Genomic DNA, 23,896 nt, shown 5'->3' with positions numbered 1-23,896 from the left:
CCACGGTATTTAATTAGTACTAGTAGCACTAAAATATTGGATGGACAGACGAAAGTATAGAAAGCATAGAAAACTGATAATTTTGCAAATAGCAGCTAGCAGTTTTCACAACCAAGGTCCATGATCAATATAGAGCAATGGATTAGAACACACTGTAGCCAAAGAGAAAAATGTAATAAACATCCATGGTCTTAGCACTCTTAGGTAGAAGTGAGACCCAGGGGCTCGAGGTCAGACTGAAAAGACAAAAAAAAATTAACACATGCGGAACAAATTTAACAACATGCCGATAACCCCATCACAATGCCGCTAAATGAAAAGAGGAAAATAAGCGCGCAAGATTATCTTTAGCCTAGACAACAAAACACACTTAACATTCAGTCGCGTAAAAAAAATGCGTTTTAGACATGATCCTACATGTCTGACGAATACAACGCCTTATAAACTTGAAGTACAGTTTTTTTTCGAAAGTTCCGAATTAAACTCTCCTTCCGAAATACCACAAAAATGTCATGAAGGGAACTGTTAACTCGAGTTTTAAAATCCTCAGTTTTTAAATTATTTTTTGGGGTGATGATTGGCAACAGTAACGTGTTAAAAAGACGGCAGGGTTAAAGGGAGCCAGGACTAGCGTGTTCCGGCTCCTTGACATGCCCTGGAGATTGTAACGTCCCTTTCAACATTGTTCTGATGACACCTCTCTGCTTTTGCCCCTACTGAAGATTGCAGGCTAGCAAGAGGGAGTGGGGTGTGCCGGGCCAAATCCTTAGTTGCTCGTCAATGCAATACCTATGGCATTTGAGTTGAGCTGGAGAGAGTGAATTTGAGTAAAACGCATTGAACATGGGGTATTTTCTTTGGTAAATGGGCACATTATCATTATTAAAATCATTATCACCATCATCATCGACATCATCATTATTATTATTATTATTATTATTATTATTATTATCATCATCATCGTTAATTGTTGGAAATAAGATATGTATTTAGAAAACAAAACAGCTACTGCAAACAGTTTTAGCTAAGATGTGGCAAGTCGTAAGCTGCAAGGTTAGAGAAAGGTCACAACAAGATAGCAATAACAAATAAAATAAAAAATGCTATACTCGTGTATTCGGTTATTTCAAACAGTTTTATTAGAGCCGGCCAGCAAGGAATGCGGCCTTAGATCTTAAATGCTCGCAATTGCGCGGGTTGAAGCGCATTTTGTAAACAATTAATGCCACTCAATTGATGCAAGTATCATGAAGAACTCAATCTTTATTTCTGTAATATTAAAACCTGGCTTCTTTTTATAAGAGTTAACAAGACCAATCTATTCAAACTTAGCTTGTATTGGGTCAAGTCTCTATGGACTGAGATTGAATGTTAAACTTAAGTAACAAAGTTTGATTAACAGTGGAGTAAAGAAATATTATAAAAACGACTGGGAGACTTGCCACAAGCTTGCGGGCAACGATTTCTGGGATAGTTTGGGTGGACAAAAGCTAGTTATGATTGGTCGATGGAATCAAAAGGCAACTATTAACCAATCATTGTTCGCCAGAAAATATTACCAGAAATGGTTGCGCCAGGAAGCTTGTACCCATTCTCCTATAGTTTATGAAATGCGCATGCTCCTGTTGCCCTTAGAGACATCAAGGTAGACAGGTAAACCTGGGTGAAACTACCCCATAAGGGTACTTGTCGCCGTCGCGCTTAGATAAATACCCTTGAAATTAATTTGTTCTTAAGAATGTTAACTTGAACCTGAGTTAAGTCAGGTTAAATCCGGTCATGAGCTTGGCTTTATTCAAGCCTTCACGTCAGCCTTCACACCACAATTTTATTGTGGACTTGTCCAGATATGCTGACGATTACATTATTATCTACATTCTAAATAGCATATTTGTTTGCTTTTGCATGAATACGGCTGTACATAGTTTAACTTTACAATTTATTCTGGCAAATGCTTGCATTGTTCCAGCCTTTTTTTTGATTCGAGGTTTATCATTTGTTTCTTCATTTCTCATGGCTTGATTTTACCGGGTGTGGGGGTGTTATAGTGTTTTTAGTGTCAGGAATCACGCTTGTGGTAACTTTGTAGAGCTGTCCTGGTGGAGTTACCACTATTCGCATCAGAGCGTGCGCATTTCTCCTCACGCCACTGGTGTCTCGCGCAATGAGGGTGGTTTGGAAGGTTTTGGCGGGAGTAAGAAAGCAGTGCGACAGAAGGCTCCTTTTCACCTTCATTTTCCCGTTAGGCGTGATGTGGAAGTAGTCCAGTTTCTTTTGAAATCTGTATCTTATTCGTAGATGCCTGCTGTTCTCTGTATCAGCGGTTTGTACTCGGAAAACCGTTTCATCTTGAGACACGTTGCATGGGATCTTTAGGTGATATGTTGAATTTGTAAAAGAAAGCGTGTTTTCACTTTGGGGGTCTCGAACGTTGATGAGCAGAAAGTATTTTGTGGATCGACGTTGACGATCACCAGGATTATCAGGAACTTGAAAGCTTGCCTCCAACTCGAGCAAAAAATTTCGAACTTTGACGCTGGCAAGTATATGTTTGACCATAATTTCCCCAGTTCTAGAGTTGATTGCGAACAGAGAGGGCTTTTTAAAGTTTTCTGACAGTAGAGTGTAGGTGATACTGTGTGTGAGGGGAAATGTCCTAGCCTGCACTTTGGTAATCACGGTGTTAGGCTGTTCATCTTCACTGACAGTCACTGTGTACTGCTTATCATAAAATGATATTTCTAAAAGTAGAAAAAGGAATAAAATATGATGTTAAATCTTCTCTGACAACAGTTCAGACTGTGCCTAAGACGGACACGGGACGAAAAATTGGATTTACGACACTTTTGACACGCGTCAAAAGTTAAATCAAATATGGTATTGGCTTTGACGTCACCTTTGACGCGCGTCAAAGATGTCGCCAAATATATAACCTCTGTGCTTACTCCTTTGACCTCGGTAAAGGTGAAGTCAAATTGGTAACAACTTTGACTTCTCCTTTGACGTGCGTCAAAGATCAAGTCAAATGCATCAATGCTTTGCTATTCCTTTAACCCTTTTCAAAGGCGTTGTCAAATATGCTGGTAACTTTGACTTTACTAGTCAGGTCTCTTAGTGCAAAATATAGGCCGGATCGTTACAGACGTGACAAAAGTGTCAAATTTGGCACAGAGCTTCCTTAGCACCTACCGATTAATACTGGAGGGGGTGCCCATTACAAATGGTCCTAATTACAGAGAAAAGGGGGGTTAACTTTCACCTATAATAGCAGATTGGGTGTCCTGTGGTGAGTACTCTTCTTGATTGATTTGGCTAAAAAACATTTGTTTCAAATTTTTAAGTTCTTAATTTGGCAATGTTTAGTTGTTGTTACACTATTCAAAATAGTTTTACACGTACATAATACTGACCAGTGCCCAGTCTCCACACGGTAAGTGTGGCCATGTTCACTGTGCGGACTGTGCGGCTATCAGTGTCACTGCTAAGACTTGCCAGTGATAGTATCATACATATCAATTTAAACAGATCACAAAGCCAGCTTTCAAAGATGTCATACAATAACATAAAACTGAAATGTATCACATCCTAAACGATAGAATCGTTAAAGTTTGACATGCCACATGAACGACCTCATGAACCGTAACTGACAACGCGCCCACTTTGTAATTGTGCAGCTAAGATTAGATTATAATTTGCTTCGTTGGTAAGCCTGTCCTTGAGATAATGATTAAAACATGTCAACCTCGTCCTCAGGGGGAAAAGGAGGAGCAAGGGTGGCACACTTGGTTAGTGCGCAGCCTTCGGTGCGCGAGGTCCCGAGTTCGATCCCCGGTGTCAGCACATCCTTATTTCAACTTCTCTTTTTTCTGTGTAGCTTTGACTATCTTTAAATACCCTTAAAACGGAGAATTAATGGAGAGAGGGGGGTAAAAGGTGCGCACCGTCGACCTCAAGTTTATCACTTAGTATTACTGTCACGAGTTATTGACGTAAAATATGGTCGCTTTATCTTTTTCTACCTTTTTATTAAGCCCTGGGGACGAGGTTGTAAAACATGTCTCTCCAGGAATTTTTTAACACTCTTTATTTTTTGCACATTTGCATTTAAAAAGAAGTGTATGAGGTCCCTGCATGCCTAGACACCTGTAAGCGGCTCATTTACTTCAGAGCCCTTGGACCAGAGTGTTAATGGTAGGTCTATACGATCTTTCAAAAAAAGGGAGGTCGTTTCGTCCGTTACAATTTACAAACAAACTAACTTCAGACGAGCTGAAATTAAAAGGAAAAAGGCCTCTTTTAGCCAACCAATGATGCATCATTTATGAAAATGAATGTAATTTGTTTGATGCAATTAGGCGAATACCCCGTGGTTACGACATGATCTTACGATCATGAATTCCTAAAGAGCAATTCAATTACCAACTTTTCACAAAATAATGCTGTGGAAAATTACATAAAATACCAAAAAAAGCAAGGGTCAACAATAATTATGACCTGGTCCCTTATAATAATGGAGTGGTCATGATAAAGAAGCCCATCAGCCCCAACTTAGACCACTCAAACAGATTTCTGACTGATTACATACTGCAAAACTTTGCGTTCACTTATGCCTATGTTGCCACACCCGGAACCTAGAAATCAGCTCCTGGTCACCCCTTGTTTTTATTGCTGAATATCATTCTAAAGAGCTTTACGAAATATTTTGTTAGGAGGGGTGTTTTGAACATGATTGATATTTAGAGATGGTGACAAAAACGAACACAAAAAAAGTCACAAAACGAGACGCATGAAACAACCGCAATCTAATATTCGTTTTACACCGATATAAAGGCTTCTTTGGCTGCTATGCTGACGTTCTTGAAGATGGCCGGTAGTATCACAGCTAGTCCCAGGTTAGGTATACCGTTTATTACCAGTTTCACGGTTCCTGAGACTTAGGGCCTGTTAACAAAAAGGAGGGGGAACCCAGGTAGGTGAGGTAACCTGCTTAGGTGGGGTAAAAAAATAACCCTCCTTTACATGTAATCTTACAAACCCCGCCATCCTGGGGTGCAGTTTCTCAAGATTATTGAATGGTCGCTAAGCACGTAAACAAGAAAAATGCTGGCAAACGACGTCTAAGCTCAATTGCTGCCCTTGCTGCAACCTTCAGTGTTGCGGCTTTCTATTGTTACCTTTAATAATTATGTGAAGCCATCCGGCGCCAAAGTGAATTTTGCGCGAATTTGATGTATCACGAATCCGACCCCGACTAGCCTGGGTTACCTCACCTTGAAACGTTGACATGGCAAATTTTGACCTCAGCTGAGAGGGGTACCTGGTGTGGCAGACCGGGCTACCCACCTTGAAGGGTGACCCCACCTATCATGTAAACGTGATCAAATTAAAATGAGAGATTATATGGACAGGCGGGTTACCACACCTAAGTGGTTTACCATTCCTACCTGGGGTCCCCCTCCTCCATGTAAACAGGCCCTAAAAGTTAGCCCGGCCCCCTTTCTACAGTTTCAGCAGTTAAACTATTCACCATTTATCATTTGAGTCAATCTTGTACCACTTGAGTCTCACTTTTACGACTTGATAAGCTGTCATTATTTTTGGACTAAGTGCAAATGAGTGCTGAGTGCTGTATGAGTGCTTCAGTGCCAAATGTAGAGGCTTCATGATAAACTGTGCTCTTTTTTGTAAATACCTGATAACAGGTGATACAACAGACTCTTTGACAATTTCTTTTTTCTGAAATTTTGTGTGTGAATCGCTATGCCATACGCTTTCTTCAGGTTAAAGTGACATGTAATGACAAGTATAACCTGGGTGCCAGAGACTTTTCTAGCGCGGCTTCGGCCAACACCGAAAATTCCCGCCGTACGCGAGAAAAACCTCTGGTACCCAGGGTATGACAAGTAATACTTGATAAATAAGACTTAAGCCACATAATAAGGCCTCCTCTAATTGAAGTACATTAGAAAAGGGGAAGAGAACCCCAGAAGCTGAGTACTTGCAAGTTATGAAGCAAAGACGAGGCCATCTTAGAAATGACTTATGAAAATGTGGGCGGACTGTGGACTTGCTTTAAGGGCACAGTAATAATCAACTTAATTATACAATCAATACGCAAAAATGGATGGGAATGCCAGATGTTCGAGTAAAATTGTTGTTTACAACATGAGAATAGAATTCAGAGTGATTTAAGGTATCAAATAACAATTTTCAATCAAAACACCACAGGGCCCCCAGCAGATGAAATTTACAATAATTAAATCCTGTTTAGCACGCTTCAGTGGCATATTTGCAGTGGGCACCCCCTCTGATATTCATGGTACTGCAATAAGCTATCGCTGTGCTAAGTTTCGTGCTTTTGTCAACTCTGTAACGATCCTGACCCTAAGAGACCTGACTATACCTTTGACGCACGTCAAAGATAAAGTCAAAAGAGTAGTGGCTGTGACCACACCTTTGATACTAGTCAAAAATGAAGTCAAATACGACCGCTACACGTTTACAACACTTTTGAATGGTGTCAAGGGTGAGAGCAAATATGCAATGAATTACTTCTACAAACACTTATGTCGAAACTGATTTTAAGAAGGGAAATTAAAAAGCTGTATATGAATACTGTTTTAAAGATATTTATACGACAATACCGAACACAGGCTGGTAATCATTGTAATTGGTGTTTATAATTATTTTTGAAAAAGTTCTGGAATATGTACTTTTTCGAGGTGAATTAAGTGAGTTTTGTTTTTGTCTTATCTTGAGTGGATCATTTTCCCCTTGATCGATTAATATACGATGAATAAATGATAGCGACGCAAAACAATGACTCAACAACTGGACGATGGAAGACTGAACCCAAGCAAGACACCCTGTTTTTGGCGCGAAATTGTCGCGGCTGCAAACTCTCTCCGCCCGCGCAAACAAACAAACTACGCAGATCTGAAGAAAACAAAAGCTGCTTTTTTGTACGAAGCAGTCCAGCTTTTTTTTAACAAATATTTTCGCCCTTATCTCTGATAGAGTTTACAAACTTGTTCAAAAGGTACGTTTCATTCTTTTCTATGTGTGCATGCAATAGTTCTTCTTCAAACTTCATAGTTGTTTTACTATGTTAAGCTTACAGAAACCAACTCCGAACAGGCGTGTATATCGTGCTTGGGAGCTTTTCTGATCGTTAAATCTGATTCAGTAAACTATAAAAATCTTTCTTTATCACAGTAGAGTTTACGTTAGATCAAGCCCTTTTTCTTAATAGGGTTAATGCATTTCTGCAAAAGTAATGCCTGGCTTATATTTCACAAAGCAATTCAACTCAAAACTTCATGCGAGAACCTACTAACATCAAGATTAACCAACTCTGGTTTTTCTAACAGTTTATATTTATCTGCAAGAACTACTCAGGTAATGAAATAATATAAGACTTACATATATCTTTTTTCATTGACAGTGTACTTCAATAAAAATGTCTGTACCAGACTTTGATGGACATATTACTGAAGCAAGTACATAAGCTTATTTGAACAGGATTCAGTGCAGTTTATCAAACAAAGGAGTGTGATTATTTCAAGACTTCGGATGTTTTGCGAACGTGAGTATCTCTTTCTATTGATTTTTCTGGGTTCTATACGTAATGGGGCTTATACTGCATAATTAATTTTTAAAATATTCCATTGATTTTTTTACCACTACAGTGGCAGCGGGGTATGTTTCAACATTTAATAACAATCATTCAAACATACCGAGCTGTCCCTTCATTATTGTTACTGGACAATAACTTTGGGGGTTAAAAAGGTAGAAAAATAGCCGCGTAGCAAGCTTTTCCGCGCGAGTTTTGTGCAAGAGGGCAAAAAAAGAGGAAGGAGGGGCCGGGAGGGGCTAACTCGCGCAATAACTCGATTGGAAACGCTTGTTATGCAGGCTAGGTATAATATAAAGTGTTTCTTTAGCTTAATTTTAAGCTTTGGGCATAGAGGGAAATTTTGATTGAATTTTCCTGGACTTTATTATGTGATAATAAGGCTCGATTCAAACGTCAAATTTCACAGGTGACGAACTTAATGACAATACATGTACACGAAATCTAATGTTTCCATTCAAAAGCATTAGGTTCGCTACACATTTTTAACAGGGTCTTTAAGTTTTGATAAAGGTAAAGAGAAAGGGGGATTTTCTGAAGAAAAGGAGCGATAGTGAAAAGGGAGTGGGGCCAAAAAATTTATTTAAAACACTATGACTGAACTTTTTATCTCAAATTTCTATATTTTTTTTACAATTATTTCACAGATAAAAGAAGCAAGGCAAAGTGATAAGCCTCCAGTGGGAAAAAAAAGCACACAACAGAGGAAGATTGAAGTTAGATACATGGCGTTTGTCTTTCACTTACATCAAGAGTCAAAAGCACTCTAGAATGAAAATCTTCGCAAAGATAACATCAAGACAGATAGGCTCCTGATCAAGAACATTTCTTACTTACTATGATTTTAGCACTGGCTTTCGTGAAAGAGTGTTTTAAACTATTTTTCAGGTTGCCGTCCGTGACAACAGCGTGAATCTGGAACATTTATAGTGCTTCAAAAATTTGCGGCAGTCATTATGATTGTCCATTGACAAACTGCATTGAGTACTTTAGACAATAAATCGTGAAAATGTTTTAAAAAACCATTTTTATGGGTTTAAAAAAGTTTTAATCGGAATTATTCAGCTTTCTAATCATCTAGTGAGGTTTTAGGACAATAAAGTACAAGATTAAGAACTCAATCTCTTATCTGTCCACCTTTTTAAACGGTATCCAGTTCGCAATTGAATTTGACTGAAAATCTCAAGTTGGATTCTAGCCTGTATATCAAGCGCTTATGACTAGCGAGGCAATAACGCGGCATTCGCGCGAAACGCGAGGAGAACGAGGAATTCACGCGAAGCGCGAGAAGAGCGAGAGGCGCGATGCGAGGGGAGGAAAAAAAAAACAAACATATTTGGCAACACCTTTGTTAAACCTTTGACTTAAATCTCACACGCATTAGACGACAACTTTGTCACACATTTGACCTGAGGCTCAGACACTTTTGACGACACTTTTCATAAGCCTTTGACTTTAGTCACAGACATAACTTTGCCGCGCTTTTGTCACACCTTTGGTCTGAATCTCAGACATATTTGACGACGCCTTTGATAGGGGTACAAATGCTAATGAAATATACCTTTGACGCGCGTCAAAGGTAGGGGTTAAAGGCGTGACAAAAACGGCCTTTATCGCCTGAAGACGCGCCTTTGACCGCGGGCAAAGGTAAACATTTGTCGCGCGTCAAAGTTGTACAAAGGTGTGCAAAGGTGGCCTTTATCGCGCGTTTGACTTCACCTTTGACGTTCGGTAAATCCGTTTTTTCGTCCCGTGGGACAACCCTTGGATGGCCTTAAAGAGAGACGTTTGCATGCCTTACTAACGGAACAGATCTCAAATCGTAGTCCGAACAGAAATTTTCCGAAAATTGACGTTGGGTGCCCCTGAGAGTTAACTAAGTAGGTTGAGTATGATGGTCCGGTTGCACATAGTCTTGAGTCAGTCTTTAATAGGACTGTTGTTGATGACAGTGACTGACGTTTCGACAACCTGTGCGGTAGTCATCTTCAGAGTCAAAGTGAGTTGTATTCCGTCAGTTGATGGTATTAAACTTTGATTATTGACCTGATTGGTCAATTAAGTTGTGATGTTATTGGTCGTCTGTCAGTTAAGCCGTGATGTTATTGCCTATGAAGACTCGTACTGTCATTGGTGCGTTTCGATCCGTCTATCGTCACAGTTAGTCGTTTACTGTTAGTCAAATTATCAGTTGCCCAGTCATTCTCTTGTAGTAAGGTTTGCTTTATTTCGTCAATAAGTCGTTTGTACGGTGCCAGTAACTGCTGTCTACTAACTGTTCACTGTCAACAACAACAGTTCTATTCAGGACTACGTTCACCCGGACGATGGTACTCAACCTACTTATAAAATGACTTCTGCGTTTAAACCTTTCGTAGTGTTAAATCGAACGTCTAAGAATAGGCAAGTCGGCACTAACCCTAGGTGCACTCTACTAGGGAGCTGTCTGGTTCATGTGACAGTGTCGTCTGTTAATAAAACGTTGATATACCCAAATTCAGTCGGGACATGCCAGGAAACCTCCTTTAACTATACAAGGCCATCTGGCAAAAACGATCCCCGTAAAACCAGTATTAGAGACAGCAATACCGGAAACACTGACAAATTTCTTTAAAAGACTCTGACCCTTTTTGCAAAGTGTTTAACGCACATTGAAGTTAATCGAAGAGAAACAGGTTTAAACATGATTTTTAACCAAACAGAGCTGTTTATTGCGTTTCCCAAGCTGAGGAAAGCCGAAATTTATTCAATGGAGGACCATAAGTAAATCTTCAGTTGTAGAACATTTCTGTTATAGTTTTGCTTGAAAAATGTCTTGATTTCCATTCTTTTTTTCATCAAAAACTAAGATGAAATGCAAGGTGTTCAAGCAAAAGAGCAATTAATTCTACTCAAAACAGTTTGAAAATTCAGAAAAATGCAGCTCGCGAGCACTCCTCGGTGTCTTTGATACGAGCATCAATAACAGATTTAAAGCATTAATGAAAAGAGTGCTGTTAACACGTGGAATTAGAATAAGAGGATTAACATGATCCAAAACTAACAAGCTCAAATCCTTCATTCTACTTTTTAGATTGCTCTTACACTGTAATCCACGCTGTAGAGATTCCTCTTTATTCGACCGACACGAAAAAAGGGTTTCGAAGTGTTTTCTTTCGATTTTTAGGAGTAAGAAACCCAGCCACACCCACAACGCGATGTCTACTTTCTAATTTCCTGTAGAGCACCTCTGTAACTTCGATATTGCTTCTTTCCGATAAGGAATACGTTTGAATCAAGTAAAAGCCTTGGCCATATTCGAAATAATGGCTTTTTGTGAATGGAATCTAAGTACCATACCGACACGTAGCAAGTCCTTAAAATTGATCTTTTTTGGCCGGATTTCGCGAGTTTGGTGCAAATTGACAATTTGCCGATGACATTTCCTTGATTTATTAATTTACACCGGGGAAAAGAAGACCTGAACGTAACTAGTAGTGGCTTTTCGTCAGTTCCGTTGTGGTTAGCCTTTCTCTCACGCAATTAATCCTGCAAAGGGGATTCAGTAACACACTGGAAAACAACGCAATATTAAGAATTTAGCATATCTTTTTTCTGCCTCTCTGGAACACAACGGGAGCACTCACAGTTAAAAGTTCTCTGTACTTGCGGTTTCTTGCGACAGTTATAAGGTATTTAACGCATAAACATATTACCTGGATAGCAGGTCTTTTTATTTGAATGAAGGACGTATTCGTGGGGACAGGAACAGTAATGAGAGGATCGAGAATTCACGCACAAATGTGAACAGCCGCCATTGTTCCTGTTGCACTCATTTTGATCTGCTGAGAAGAAAGAAGGACATGACAGCAAGATTAACACGACAGTCAAGTAAGTTAATATAACTTATTTTGAAACTAGTTAACTTGGTACTATTACAGCGATGGGAAGGTTAGAATAAAGGCATTATCTTCGATTGTAGGCTTGTAAAACACACTCAGTAAAAAATAGGGAACTCCACTGTTCATTAGAACCATCGGAGACTAAACGACAGCTAGGCAGGTATTCGTTACTGATCTATGCTATTCAGTACATGTGTACAAAACACGAATATTAGCAAGCAAACTGAGAATTACTAGTTTTTGGTGGAAATTTTTATGCCTTTACATTTAAACGAATGTTTCTGTCTTGACTTTTGCTTACTGTTTGAAAATGGGAAAAAATCTGAAATGTACGAGGCGCGGATTGAGTTTGACATAAAAGCTATCATGCTTCTTTGAGCTAAAATTTGGAAAGGTAATCGGTAGTGGAATTTCAGTTCATTGATTTTAGACTGGACACAATCATTGTTAGGAAATATCTTTGGTTGCATGCATGTCAAAGAACACCGAGACGCGAAATGTAAGAAGGAAGTTTCTTTCTACCACAAAAATGAAAAGTGATTCAAGCTTGATAATGTTTTTCTCTGGAAAGTAAACATGCGTGCACTGAATTACAAACGCTTTTCTAAAAATCAGCATTACTAATCCAAAGTCAAAGTAAAACGTGCGCGGTGGCGTGTTTAATACGTGATGAAAAACTTCTCGTTGTGTGTACAGGTTGTTTTGGAAGTTGTATCAAACACGTGACAGGGTGTTTCGTCGCAATATTAAGTGACGGCAACGAAACGTCACTATTAAAGTGAACTCGCGTTTTTACAATTTTTTTCGCGGTTATTCGCGCTTAAATGTCAAATGTAGGTGAATTTCCCTGTAGTGGAACTCTTAGGGACCACGCCCAAGTTTTAAAAGAGAGGGGGAAATTTCTGGTCGTGTTTTTGCGTCCTCCATGGACTGACGTAGCCGGCGTGATAAGGAAATTTCAAGTTGTGGTTGTCCAAGTGCAGTGAAAGTACCGAAAACTGTGATGGTTGAGTGCTTAGTTATTATCATAAATTATTTTATTAGAGGGCACAGGCTAGTAAGAGTTTTGAGTGAAAACGAAGCGAGCTAACAAGAAAACAATGAGTAGAAGGACGATTCATCTAGCCGCATAAGATGAGATTTCATAAGAATAGCAGCGGGGAACTTAAGCAACGACAACGGCGACGGCAACGAGAACGCCAAAAAAGCAACACGTTTTAAACAAAAACTTTGGACGTACATCACTCTTTTTGTACATTTCTCTGCCGTCAGTGCACGACTACGACGACGTGCAAATGCCTAATTTCACGTACGTTTTAAGGAGGCGGTTTGAAAACACGCGAATTCATTTTAAAAGTGACGTTTTCGCTGCCGACGCCGTCGTCGATGCTAAAGCTCTTTCCCTAAACGGTAAGACTAGCAACCAAAACCAGAACCTGCATCAACTGTAATTTAGACCCCAATACATTCTAAAACGAAAAAGTCATAATCTTTAATTTAAAAATTATACAAGAATATTTAAAGCCTAAAATCGTCAGAAAAATAAAAATATACAGCTAACCTGGGCCGGAAAAGCGGCATTCTTATAAAAAAAGTGTCATAAGTGCTGAAGTAATCACTGCAGACCAGGCCTTATTTCAAATAACAGTTTCCAGAGATTTTAATGCAATAGCTTTGAATTTGGTATTTTTAATGCTTATGGTTTGCTTTTAACAGGTTGCTTATCTAATTTTTATCGTTGCTGTTAGGTTACTAGGAATTATTTCAAAAAGAAAAAAAACACGACGTTCTAATGATTTCAATAGCATTAGGATATGGTCACATAAATTCCAAAGAAGGGTGTCGAGAATGTTCCTAATTGAATCACACTTCAAACTGGAGCTCTGGCAAGGAAAAGGTGTTCGGGTTAAATATTTTTCATTAAGCAAATTACGGAGATCTTTGTCATGTTCAGGCGGAAGAAAGAAGGCCGTACGATAGGACACAAGATAATGCCCGCATCACAGAATAAGTAACAGGGTAGCCATTTGACGAGTTCCATTTGAATTTAAAACTAGCGAGCGTAACTTGATTTTTAGTTGTTTTGACCGTAGAACCCGTAAAGAGCTTTTAACTTTTTTAATATGACGAAAGCCGAAGAGAATGCGTAAGGACAAAGTCCGGCGGTAACAAGAAACTTGTTACACTTGCGATACTTGGCATGTTGGAGCATTCCCAAGAACAGTTCTAGTAAATTAGAAACGGATGTTCTCTACCGCAAACAAGTATCAAGACGGGTATTTCTAACTTCAGACGTTATATTATCCGATAAAAGCATCATTGAAAAGGGTGTTTTATTTGTATTAAAGCTATGGTATTACACTGGCGGTACCATAAAGTGGTTTTCTATACAGTGCTGGAGGGGCTTTCTCGTCACCTGAAGACAAGTGGCTTCCAACCAAGTCACGCTAAATCTCTATGTTAGTTTGCTAAGTTTATTTCAGTTCACAGTTCCATTCAGTATCAATTTATGAAGAAAGACTATAGATTTTTTCACAGAAACGCACTAGCAACGAACACCAAAAAGAACACTAGGGTGATGTTTTGCTTGCGAGGTGCAAATTACCTGCATACTCTTGCGCGAGACTTCCGTTTTACCTGATACATAAAACACTCACGGTTGCGTTTATCTATTACTGGGAGTCAATGGGTCATGTACCACATGCCAAACAACTTAACATCTTGGTTCTCCACTTTGAAAACGTTTATCACGGATAATTATTGGCTGTTAGTTTTGAACTTTGTGGTCGGAGGCTGGCTCGATTTCCGCCGTTTTAATATTTGGGTGGCGCTCATATCCTGCGAAAATATTCGAAGAACTGAAGGCTGGGTCGAGGTTAGGTTTTGGTGGGACAAAGTACAGTGACATGTAAAAGGGTGGTGAATCTGTGTAAAAGGCGTGAAAACCACGGAGGTTGTTGCGTAGATGGAAGCCATGTTGTTTTCTTGCGGTTATAAAACAGTTTGTCAATTAGTTTCGTAGACATAGACTTTTCAAACGAAAAGATTCTCCATGACTTTCGAGTATTTTGGTTGTTCTGAACAGAGTTTTCTCTGTTCCATTTTAGCCGTAGTAGAGACGACTCTATGGAAAGGATTGCTTCGATTCACGACTAGGGTTTTTGCATTTTTCTTTCCTATGGACAGAGAAGCAAAAGTAAAGGAACTGCGATTTAGCTTAGGATTGTAGCGATGAATATGATTATTGTTTGATTATACGTACTATAGGTTCACGGCTATCAGCGTTAACGGGAAAGATGGTCGGTCATTTACGATGAAAATAAGGCATTGCGTCAGACTATTCAAGCATGAACGCACCGTGAAAGTGGCATAATTATAGAGAAATTGAGGATTTATGGCGCACGAGTTGTGCCCTAAAATCCTCATTTCGGAACAGGAAAAATAATGATTTTTTTATATTACAGGGTGAAATCGAGATTTTTTTAAACGAAAGGATTAAACTTATATCATTCTAGCCTTTCGCTACACTTGTCTTAGTGATAGACTGAGCAAAAAATGATAAGCTTAAAGAGAACTCAGTTTTCGTCTGTTCATCTTTAATTTCTTTTTTTTCCTTTAAAACTATAAAGATAATTCACTTTTTTTTTCTATCTGGCTTTTCAGACCACTTTCTAGTTTTCATTTCCACGCAAGGCTTGTCTTAAAAACTGGTGTATTATATTTCGTCATTTAAACGTATTGTTCACTGCACCCAGTCCAGAAATCCAGCAATTTTTTCTCATAGGCATTTTTGAAAATTCAAGTTGAGTGATCTTTCTAAAAAAACTGTTTGTAACGGAGTAATTTTGAACTTATTTATCTACTTATGATTATCTGTTTTTCAGGGAAGCTTTTTCGCGGCTCACGAAGAGGGGACAACTTTATGACATGCTTGGAAATTCAGTTCATCCTCACGAAGTATGATCGCCTTAATGTTCCACGAAAAGTCAGTGGGCAAGGACTTCTTCTAACAAGGAGAACTAAAAAACCTCTTCCTTGCTAGTCTACAAGTTTATTTGGGATCTCCTGAGTATCGAGTATGAAAGCTCGTTTGTTGATCTGAATTGTTGTAATAAAAGTGAGGTGGAAATAAAAGCAGTGGCTCGAATTAATATGTCATAAATCCTGCAACTGTCTCAGTATACCTTTTCTTTGTTTAATTGTTTTTTTTTTGTCAGCACACGTGTCGCGTTTTCACGCCTTTCAAAATAATAATAAAAAAAAACCTCTGCTCATGTTGTACGCATTCAGCTAATACATACATGCTGTACTTCGTTTAAAAATTGGCCATTCGCCTTTTTTCTAAAATTTACATCTTCGGAATTTTGACCTTTTATCTGCCTGGAAATGTGTACCTGATTACTTCTCTCTTGAAAACGCAAACTACGCTTTAACCCGAGGTTCCCTCATATAGTTAGCTATCGTTACGTCATATTCTCAAGTAAAGTTAGAGTAAACATAACGTATTTGCGTTTACTTTATATGACTTGTAAATATTTAATCATATTGTTTTTCATTTAAAAACAAGGTATCCACAAGGTGCAAATAATTTACCTAATCACAGCAACATCAGTAAACGAGAATTATCTAATTCTCATTAAAAAAGCTTTGAAACATCCAGTGTATAACACTCCTAATCCACTTATCTTTTATTTTAAAATTTACTTTTAACTATTTCCTTTGAATTGAAGTCTTTAAGACCCCTCACGTACAACCGTTCCGTCACAGCACATCGTATACCTTTTTTTAATGTATTAAATCCGTGTGGAACAAATAACCATTCTATTCTACAATAGGCTCGCGTATTTACTAGAGCAACAATCCCATCTTCATTGATTTAAGTAGCTGTTGATTAACCCAGAGGTATCAGCGTATATGTCACTCTTTTGATCATCTAAGGAGATCGCTAAGTTCTAGAACACGTTCTTAAAATCTGAGCGCTCGGTCCCAAGGCCTTCTCGGCGTTCACAATGGTGATTGGACAAACCCTCATGATTACAACAACAACGACTTCCATAATTATGTATAAATTTGTTAGGTGTTTAGAGATTTAAAATAAACATCAACATTCCCTTGCTACCACCGCTATTTAAGATCAAAAGATGGTATAATTGTTTTTGCACGCCAAAAATATTTTAAGATCATAGGAGTAATAAAGAGTTTGCCCTCTTCACAACTGTGAACTGACGATGGTATCGGTGTACGAATGACGGTACACGTTGAAATTCAGTCCTATTATTGGATGCAAACAATTTTAAAATTCATTTACTTTTTAGGACGCTTGCCATTCTTAATTTGGTTGTAGCACTACCAATATTTTTAGACACTCATCAAAAGTGCATATCATCAAGGACATCGAGAATAAAGCACTCTAGAGCAAACCTTTAAGGTTCTCTAAAAGAATGTATTGCAGTAGCATGAAGTTATACAGTTTATTGAATTCGTTAAGAATCGAGGCTTCATTGGTAATCTGTTAGGATGGAAATCCTATAATTAAATAAGTCTTTAAACCATAGACCGTTGTACGTTTTTTTCTTCAACTTTTGACGTGGACAAGTTAGGGAAAATTCGTCGACACCACTGAAAAGAACGCCTTGAAATAAGTGAAAGTGCCAAGTTTGAGAGTGATTTGTTGAAAACTAACGAAATTTTACAGACGTTTTACAGACATACGGTGGAGGGCACAAACTTGCGCCCACCATACAAACCGTCTGTAAATTTTCGCAACATTGGGGAGCTATAGCTTAGCTCGTTTAAGTATCACGTTCAAATTTGTCAATTTACTTAATTTAAGGCGCTCTGTCCAATGGTGTCCATGGATTTTCCCAGACTGGTCCATGTCAAGAATTTAAATAACCGTGGAAGTGTCTATCCTTCGCTTAAATTCCGATCTTGAACTCAAGAGGTGACTGCAACGTTAAGCTAGTTACCTTTACACCTCCTCTCATCTGCTGCAAGTTTATAGCCTTTTTTGCACATACAGTAAAAGCTTCCCTCTGTGTTCACACACTTGTGCTGACATCGGCCATTGCCTGTTTTGCACTCGTCAATATCTACAATTATAAAACATTGAAATAACTTACTAAATTTAAAACCACCATGAAATCTCTCGGATGAAAATTTCGCTGAAATGACAAAAATTCTTAAACAATACTTCATGCGATTGATCGACGGATTTAAATGATTTTGTTATGAGAATTTCACTCTTTACCAAAACTGTGCAACCAGTGAGATCAGTCAGTTCTTAAGAATATTCATAGGCTTGACGGCTTTTTAAGCGAAAACTCTTCAGAAAATCCTAATTTTTTTCAAAATGACCCGTCTGTCAGCTTCCCACCGGCCAGTTGTGACTTTTGGAGAGCGCCCTTAAGGAGTCAACAAAAAAAAAATGAGCAATGGGAGGGAGCATCTCCTGGTGTCAGTTTTCTTATAGACTTGTCCACTTTTGGCGGGGAGACTGTGTTTCAGGGAAAAGTTAAGGAATGGCTATTCTGAATACCTTCACACCTCGCTGATTGTTTCGGACCTTTGTTGGCATATCCCAGAGGACAGTCACATTCGTAGCTACCAACAGTGTTTCTACACAGTGTTGGGAATGTACACATGTCTTTCTTGCATTCGTTTTCATCTGTATCAAAATAAAAAGTGAAACACAGGGCTTTGGTTATATGAATCTGGTGTTAGTAACACTTGAAACTCTCAAGCAGTCCAAAAAAAAAACAAAATTTATGAAATGCATCTGACTGGAGCTACGAAGACGTATTGCTGCTGAATTTTTGACTCGACGAAGGTTAAATGGTCATCGAATGGGCCACTAAGTAATTTAGAGTCTTTCACTAAAAATCATTAAGACCCTCAAAAAGCCAGCCATGATAAAATAGCGTCATGAGTTAAAGGGCCGGTGTTAGGTTTTTGATACCCATTTTTCATATTTTTTTAATTGTTTTTTTTGGAAAGTGCTTTGGTCATATATTATTCCACATAAAGAAAAACTTTTCCCGATAAGAGCATTTTTTCAACATTGCTAATTAAAACTAGCAATTTTGGGCGTGACGGGAAAACGATCGAGTTTATGTCACGTAACTATGTGACGTCACAGGTGTGTAACAAATAGACATTCGAGTGAGAGCAATGGGCGTAACTGTGCCTGGCGTTCGGAATCTCCGAGAGAAGAGTGAAAGCGAAATACGGAATGATGTATCGCGTTTACATTGCATTAAAATAATGGGAAAAGGGGTTATTTTGCGCTAGTCTTCCCAAATCGATCCAGTCAATTTTGAGAAAAAGGGGACGCAAAACGTAGCTGGGATTGTACATAAGAGTTATATTATAACGAAAACATGGCGGCGATCACCTTATTGACAAGTTCTCACGACAGTTTCAAATGATTAATTGATTGATTTATTAAATGTGAAGGGAATGTATTTACCCTCTGAAGTGTAGGATATGTGAAATCCCTTGCCAGTTGTGTTGTTGTCCGATCGGAACCGAATCCAGACGGAGTTATGCCGTACCAAGAAGCTGCTAGGTCTCATACTGCCACAGTATTTGGGAACATCGCGAAAATTCTTCTTAACGGACAACATGAGATAGTCCTTGGAGCAATGAGGTGATTGTTCAATGTCAAACTGACGTCGAAAACGAATCCTAATACGGAATCCACGAGGTACCTGCACTCGCCAGGTACAGCGCTGATTCTCGGCATACTCATGGGGGTAGCCTGGGGAGCGAATTGTTCCAGATGACTTAGTTAAGTGAATGGTCTTCCTGTCGCATCGAAGAAGCAGTGAAGAATTGACCGTGGGCGCAACAGTGGCTGTAAACAAAAGATCTGTTAATGAACACTAAATAAATACAGCTAAATAAGACATTCAAATATGAATGACAGACTGTCTGAATAAATGAATGAATGAATGAATGAATGGATGAATAAATGGATGGATGGATGGATGAATGAATGAAAAAAGTGAAGAGAAGAATGGATGAACGAAAAACAAAATAATAATAGCAGCTTAATGGTGTTACTCATAAGGAGAAGCCTTTCCACTATGGGAATCTCGCTGTCCTGTCCTATGGAATATATAGGCTTAATTTATTTGCAAATATGGAGTGGAAAAAAGGGTGGACTGAAGGATCTACGAAAAAAGGTCAGCACAAGATCCTACCGCTGAAAGCTGACTGAAAAAAAAAAAGTGAGAAGAATTTTCAGTCAGAGCGTCTGGGAATTAAAGCGAATCCATATTAGATGCAAAACTAACAGTCTAAAAATTCTGTCTGACAAATTATCGTTCAACAGGATTTATGAAACTGAAACCTCCTAACTTCGCCAACTCTTCATAGTAGCAAACAAGGGAATCCTGTTTTTCTGTTTTACTAACGCTATTGACAACGACGGGACTGGTGATTATTATTATTTTTTTGCAAAGGCAAACAGCTAACTGTATTTGAAAAGGTGACTGCTAACCGCTTTACCGACCTTCTGTACCTTTTTCGGCATAACTGTTCTATCATAAATCGCACAACCCGAGATCATACAGAGAGCATCGAAGTTGTTCTTCTGACTTCCGCAACCCGAAAAAGCCAGCTTTATTTCTGTCATTGTTTAACGCACATTTACAACTGAACACTTTCTACTGATCACTATGAGCGAAATCAAAACATTCTGTACCACGTCATACATGAAGTTGTACTTTTGCCTCAGTACTAAGGATAACATCCTTAGAGTAGTCTATTTTGCATCATACTGGGGTAGGCCTTTGCATTTTGGGTGGTCACTTACGGGATATGCCGCCCAATATATTTTGTTTGTATTAACGTAGAAGTACCCAAAGAATCGAACTGTTTATTTGTCACACCTACCAAGCCAAAAGGTGCACTAGACTATTGCAGGCGTTCAGATAGTTTGGAGCAGCGCGAAATAAAGGAAAAGAGCAGAAAGAGAGAGCATTTTTTTCGCGCTGCTCCCAACTATCTGAACGCGTGTAACAGGCTACAGGTGCACGGAATTGCTACGTTTCCTGATCCTTTGAAGCATTTGTCTAGGCGCACACGTGGATAGCCAGGAGTCTGCCAGGAGCGCACTTATAAACCCTTTAGACGATGCCAGTTTTAAAATAAGATCAAGGAGACGTTGGCATGAAGTTGGCTAGAGCCACTGGTACCTGACGTAAATCTTGGGCCTGTTTACACTAAGGTCACTGTGCAGCTGTTTGTAACATCCTTAATAGAGTTTAAATACCTCCGGTATGTTGATTGTATCTATGAACTGATAAACGTGAGTCTAGTACATTATATAACCGCATAAATTCGCATTACATGACTCGCTTGCAGAGATTTTAGTTGTTGAAACTTACAATAAAATGGCCGGCACTAGCTTCATGGAGATTCTCTTACTTTAACTCAATTTCTTGCAAAGACATTTTCACGGAAATAAAGTTAATTTCAAATTTTGCTCTCACGCCGAAGATCTTCCTGCCAAAATAATCTGCTAATTTGCTAAATGCAATAGAACAGGCTAGAACAGGGTCTCTTATCGCAATTTAATACCAATTGTCGACAGTAAAGTGCCTTAGAATGCTTCGTTTTAACCTTTACAGCTTATCAGTAAGATAAATTGGCCAAGTCCGGAAAGAGCTCTTCGCTAATACCTTATAATCCTTGTAATAAAACAGGTTAGTTTCCCAACCTAATAAATCATGATATATATTGATTCTGATCTTTTAAATTTACAAGACGAATTAAGAAAAAATAGTTGTAAGCTTTTGACAAGCTTACTAACGGGCCACCCAGACATGTCGTTTGGAGAACTGGAAAACTCTTAATTTTTAAAGTGCTTTCTTGAATACTCGACATACAATCAGTCCATCGATTGGAATCTTTCCAGCTAGACAGCGGATAACCCGAAGTATAGCTGAGAGCACGCCGATATCTCCTGGGTTTTCAGGTTTTCCAGTAGGTCAGAAAGGACACATGGAGCATTCTTTAAGCGCTTTTGAAATCCTCACAGCAAGGTTATCAATATTATGACTCTTTATATATCTAAAAAAAATAAATAAATAAACTGCTTGCGGACGTAATAAACTAGAAATCTGTGGCACCTCAACTACTGTCATTTTAAGATCAGTCACCAAACAAGCATGCGAAACACGATTTTAAGGACGTTAAGCTAAATTACAGTGGGCATTTTTTGCATGTATGTAATTAGTGAATTATTAGCTAATAACAATGTTTTTCTGCTGTGTACAGATGTACACTTATTTTCAATGATAGCTGGCTGACCTTGGAGCGAGGTGGTCTTTGACTTACGTCTGCATCACATTTGAATCGATAAATTGTTAAAAGAACGCCTTTGACTCAGTGGAAACTGTCGGCTTCATTCCTCGATTTCAGTGAAATTAGATAGAGCCTCGCATTTTGAATCATTAGTTCTAAACCGGGTTAGGTTTTGCCTCTATGACACATGAGACCGAACGGTTTTTTTTTTTATCAAGAAGCAAAATGTATAAGAGTTGTAGAAGAAAGATACGCTGTGGAAACAAAGTAATCAAAACCACGCTGGTTTTTCAAGCATCACGAAGCTTAAAAGTTGTTTCCGAGAACAAATCGATGTAATCATCTTAATTAAGCTTCTTTAAGCAAGAGCGAGCTAATTTTGAACGTTGTATCAACAAAACTATTTAAGTGCACCAAAAATATGCTATCACAATTTCGGCGGCAAAACATAACAAAACTGAAAAGAAAACATGATCAGCGATAAAACTAGAATCGAAGTGCTAAAAAAAGAAGCGCTCCTGAACAAACATTTTTAAGTAACAAAGAAAACAAATTAAAAGTGCGAACATTTTGAAAAAAGACAGACCGAAACCACTCTTCAAGTCACGAAGAAGGCATTCTGAACGATATTAAGTTGTCTATTGAAGTTGTTCTCTTTTTATGACGATGGTCGCATTTTGCAGATAATCCCAGTTACAGTCATTTTGAAAGTAATGAAAAAATTACTTCTGTAATTTTCCAGGCGCAGCAAATAAATGTTTTTGTGTAAGCATCGCCAGATAGTCTACCACAGGAAGTCTTAAGTGTTCAATTGGAATCTCAAAGCCTGCTCACAAGCGAATTCATTAGATAGTAGAAATGTTCTTACTACCTTGTTTTAAAGTCTGTGCTTATTCATTTACTCTTTCATCAACAAATGCTGTTCTAGTTTATCCCCATAAAAGTTAATGAACTGAATTATACAAGAACACACCTTTTCCACGATTTGTAGGGTTTCGCCTTGCTCCCTCGCATCCAGTCACGGTGAAAAGTCTGTGATATAAAAATCGTTTCCATGAGTTAATAACCATGCTTTTAATTTTATAAAGGATGGTTTTAATTGATTCTCTTCTAGGTGTGTTATCAGCATAGCTCGTGGGTAATTTAGCAGCATTTCTAACCGGAATTCTTGCAGCTCTCAGACCAGACCATGAATTAGCGAGTAGCAGTTTAATACGTTAAAATATACAAGCGCTATGACGCACAATATACTGAGTTGCATAAATATTAGCTTTTGAGCAAAAACCTTTTTGGGACTCTACGATAGTTTACTTTTTTGTAAGTTTGAAGTCCGTAAAATAAGCCATTGACACACTGCAGCGTTTCAAATCTTAATGAGGTACAAAAAGATTGCACTAACAGAAAATGTCTTTTTCATTTAAAGGCCAAAAAAGCTCCTTGAAACCACATTTTAAAACAACACTACAAAAGAAGTTTACTTACGCTAAAATCACGAAGAGAATGGTATACATTGAAGAGCCTTCCATTGCTGACCGAAGTACTTTAGAAGTCAAGTTTATCGCACGCACTCTTCAGCGTGAACTGAACAGTACTTAAATTAGTTATTTAATAAATCATCTTTGATCGGCATTTGGCATTCCTTTACAGGTTGCTTTTCCAGCCAATCAGTAGAAACCATACGAGTAAATATTCTTCCTGTAACTAGTGCGTATCATTACACAATGCGGACTCGGCAGTAACTATAATGAGATAATCGATTACAGCTAATGCGGCTGATTACCGAAATTTAGCCGTTGACAATTGTTCCTAGTCTAAACGTTAAGTAATAATTGCGCCGTATAGCAAGAAACGCACTCTTTTGCTTGAAGATGCGGTTTTTCTTTTAACACATTGAGCGCGAGTGCCAGTGCGCTTGGTGGTCGTTGAAGAACCAAAACTGCTTATCTTATCGCGTTTAAATTCATCTCAAACTGGAAACATCAGTTAAACACTAAATTTAGCTCATAAAAAAACAGTATGCTAACTTGTACGTATAGGAAATCCAATATCATAGCTTTGGCCTCGGTAAAAA

At 38.5% G+C, this 23,896-nt stretch overlaps 1 protein-coding gene across 1 annotated transcript; it reads right to left on the bottom strand.

The window, feature by feature from the left end:
* Positions 1-1,254: 1,254 nt before the first annotated feature.
* Positions 1,255-23,412, bottom strand: LOC140941496 (uncharacterized). The gene is made up of 7 exons (XM_073390502.1): positions 23,308-23,412; positions 22,799-22,857; positions 18,983-19,369; positions 18,053-18,181; positions 17,484-17,606; positions 11,329-11,457; positions 1,255-2,741 (listed from the first exon to the last, which is right to left on the bottom strand). Exons 1-7 carry the CDS (start codon positions 23,349-23,351, stop codon positions 2,005-2,007), a joined length of 1,608 nt encoding a protein of 535 aa, XP_073246603.1. The 5' UTR covers positions 23,352-23,412; the 3' UTR covers positions 1,255-2,004.
* Between the last annotated feature and the right edge of the window lie 484 nt (positions 23,413-23,896).

The sequence above is a fragment of the Porites lutea genome, chromosome 1, assembly GCF_958299795.1.
Source record: "Porites lutea chromosome 1, jaPorLute2.1, whole genome shotgun sequence".
In the NCBI taxonomy this organism is placed as follows: Eukaryota; Metazoa; Cnidaria; class Anthozoa; order Scleractinia; family Poritidae; genus Porites; species Porites lutea.
Note: the sequence above shows the minus strand (reverse complement) of the source record. Positions and strands in the feature narration are given on the sequence as shown.

Excerpts from the sequence above, each read along its gene's own strand:
- LOC140941496 (XM_073390502.1), bottom strand. The coding sequence starts at position 23,351 with ATGGAAGGCTCTTCAATGTATACCATTCTCTTCGTGATTTTAGC. Across the intron at positions 18,182-18,982 it reads CATATCCTACACTTCAGAGG|ATGAAAACGAATGCAAGAAA; the intron begins GTAAATACATTC and ends ATTTTGATACAG. Across the intron at positions 17,607-18,052 it reads ACAATCAGCGAGGTGTGAAG|ATATTGACGAGTGCAAAACA; the intron begins GTATTCAGAATA and ends TTATAATTGTAG.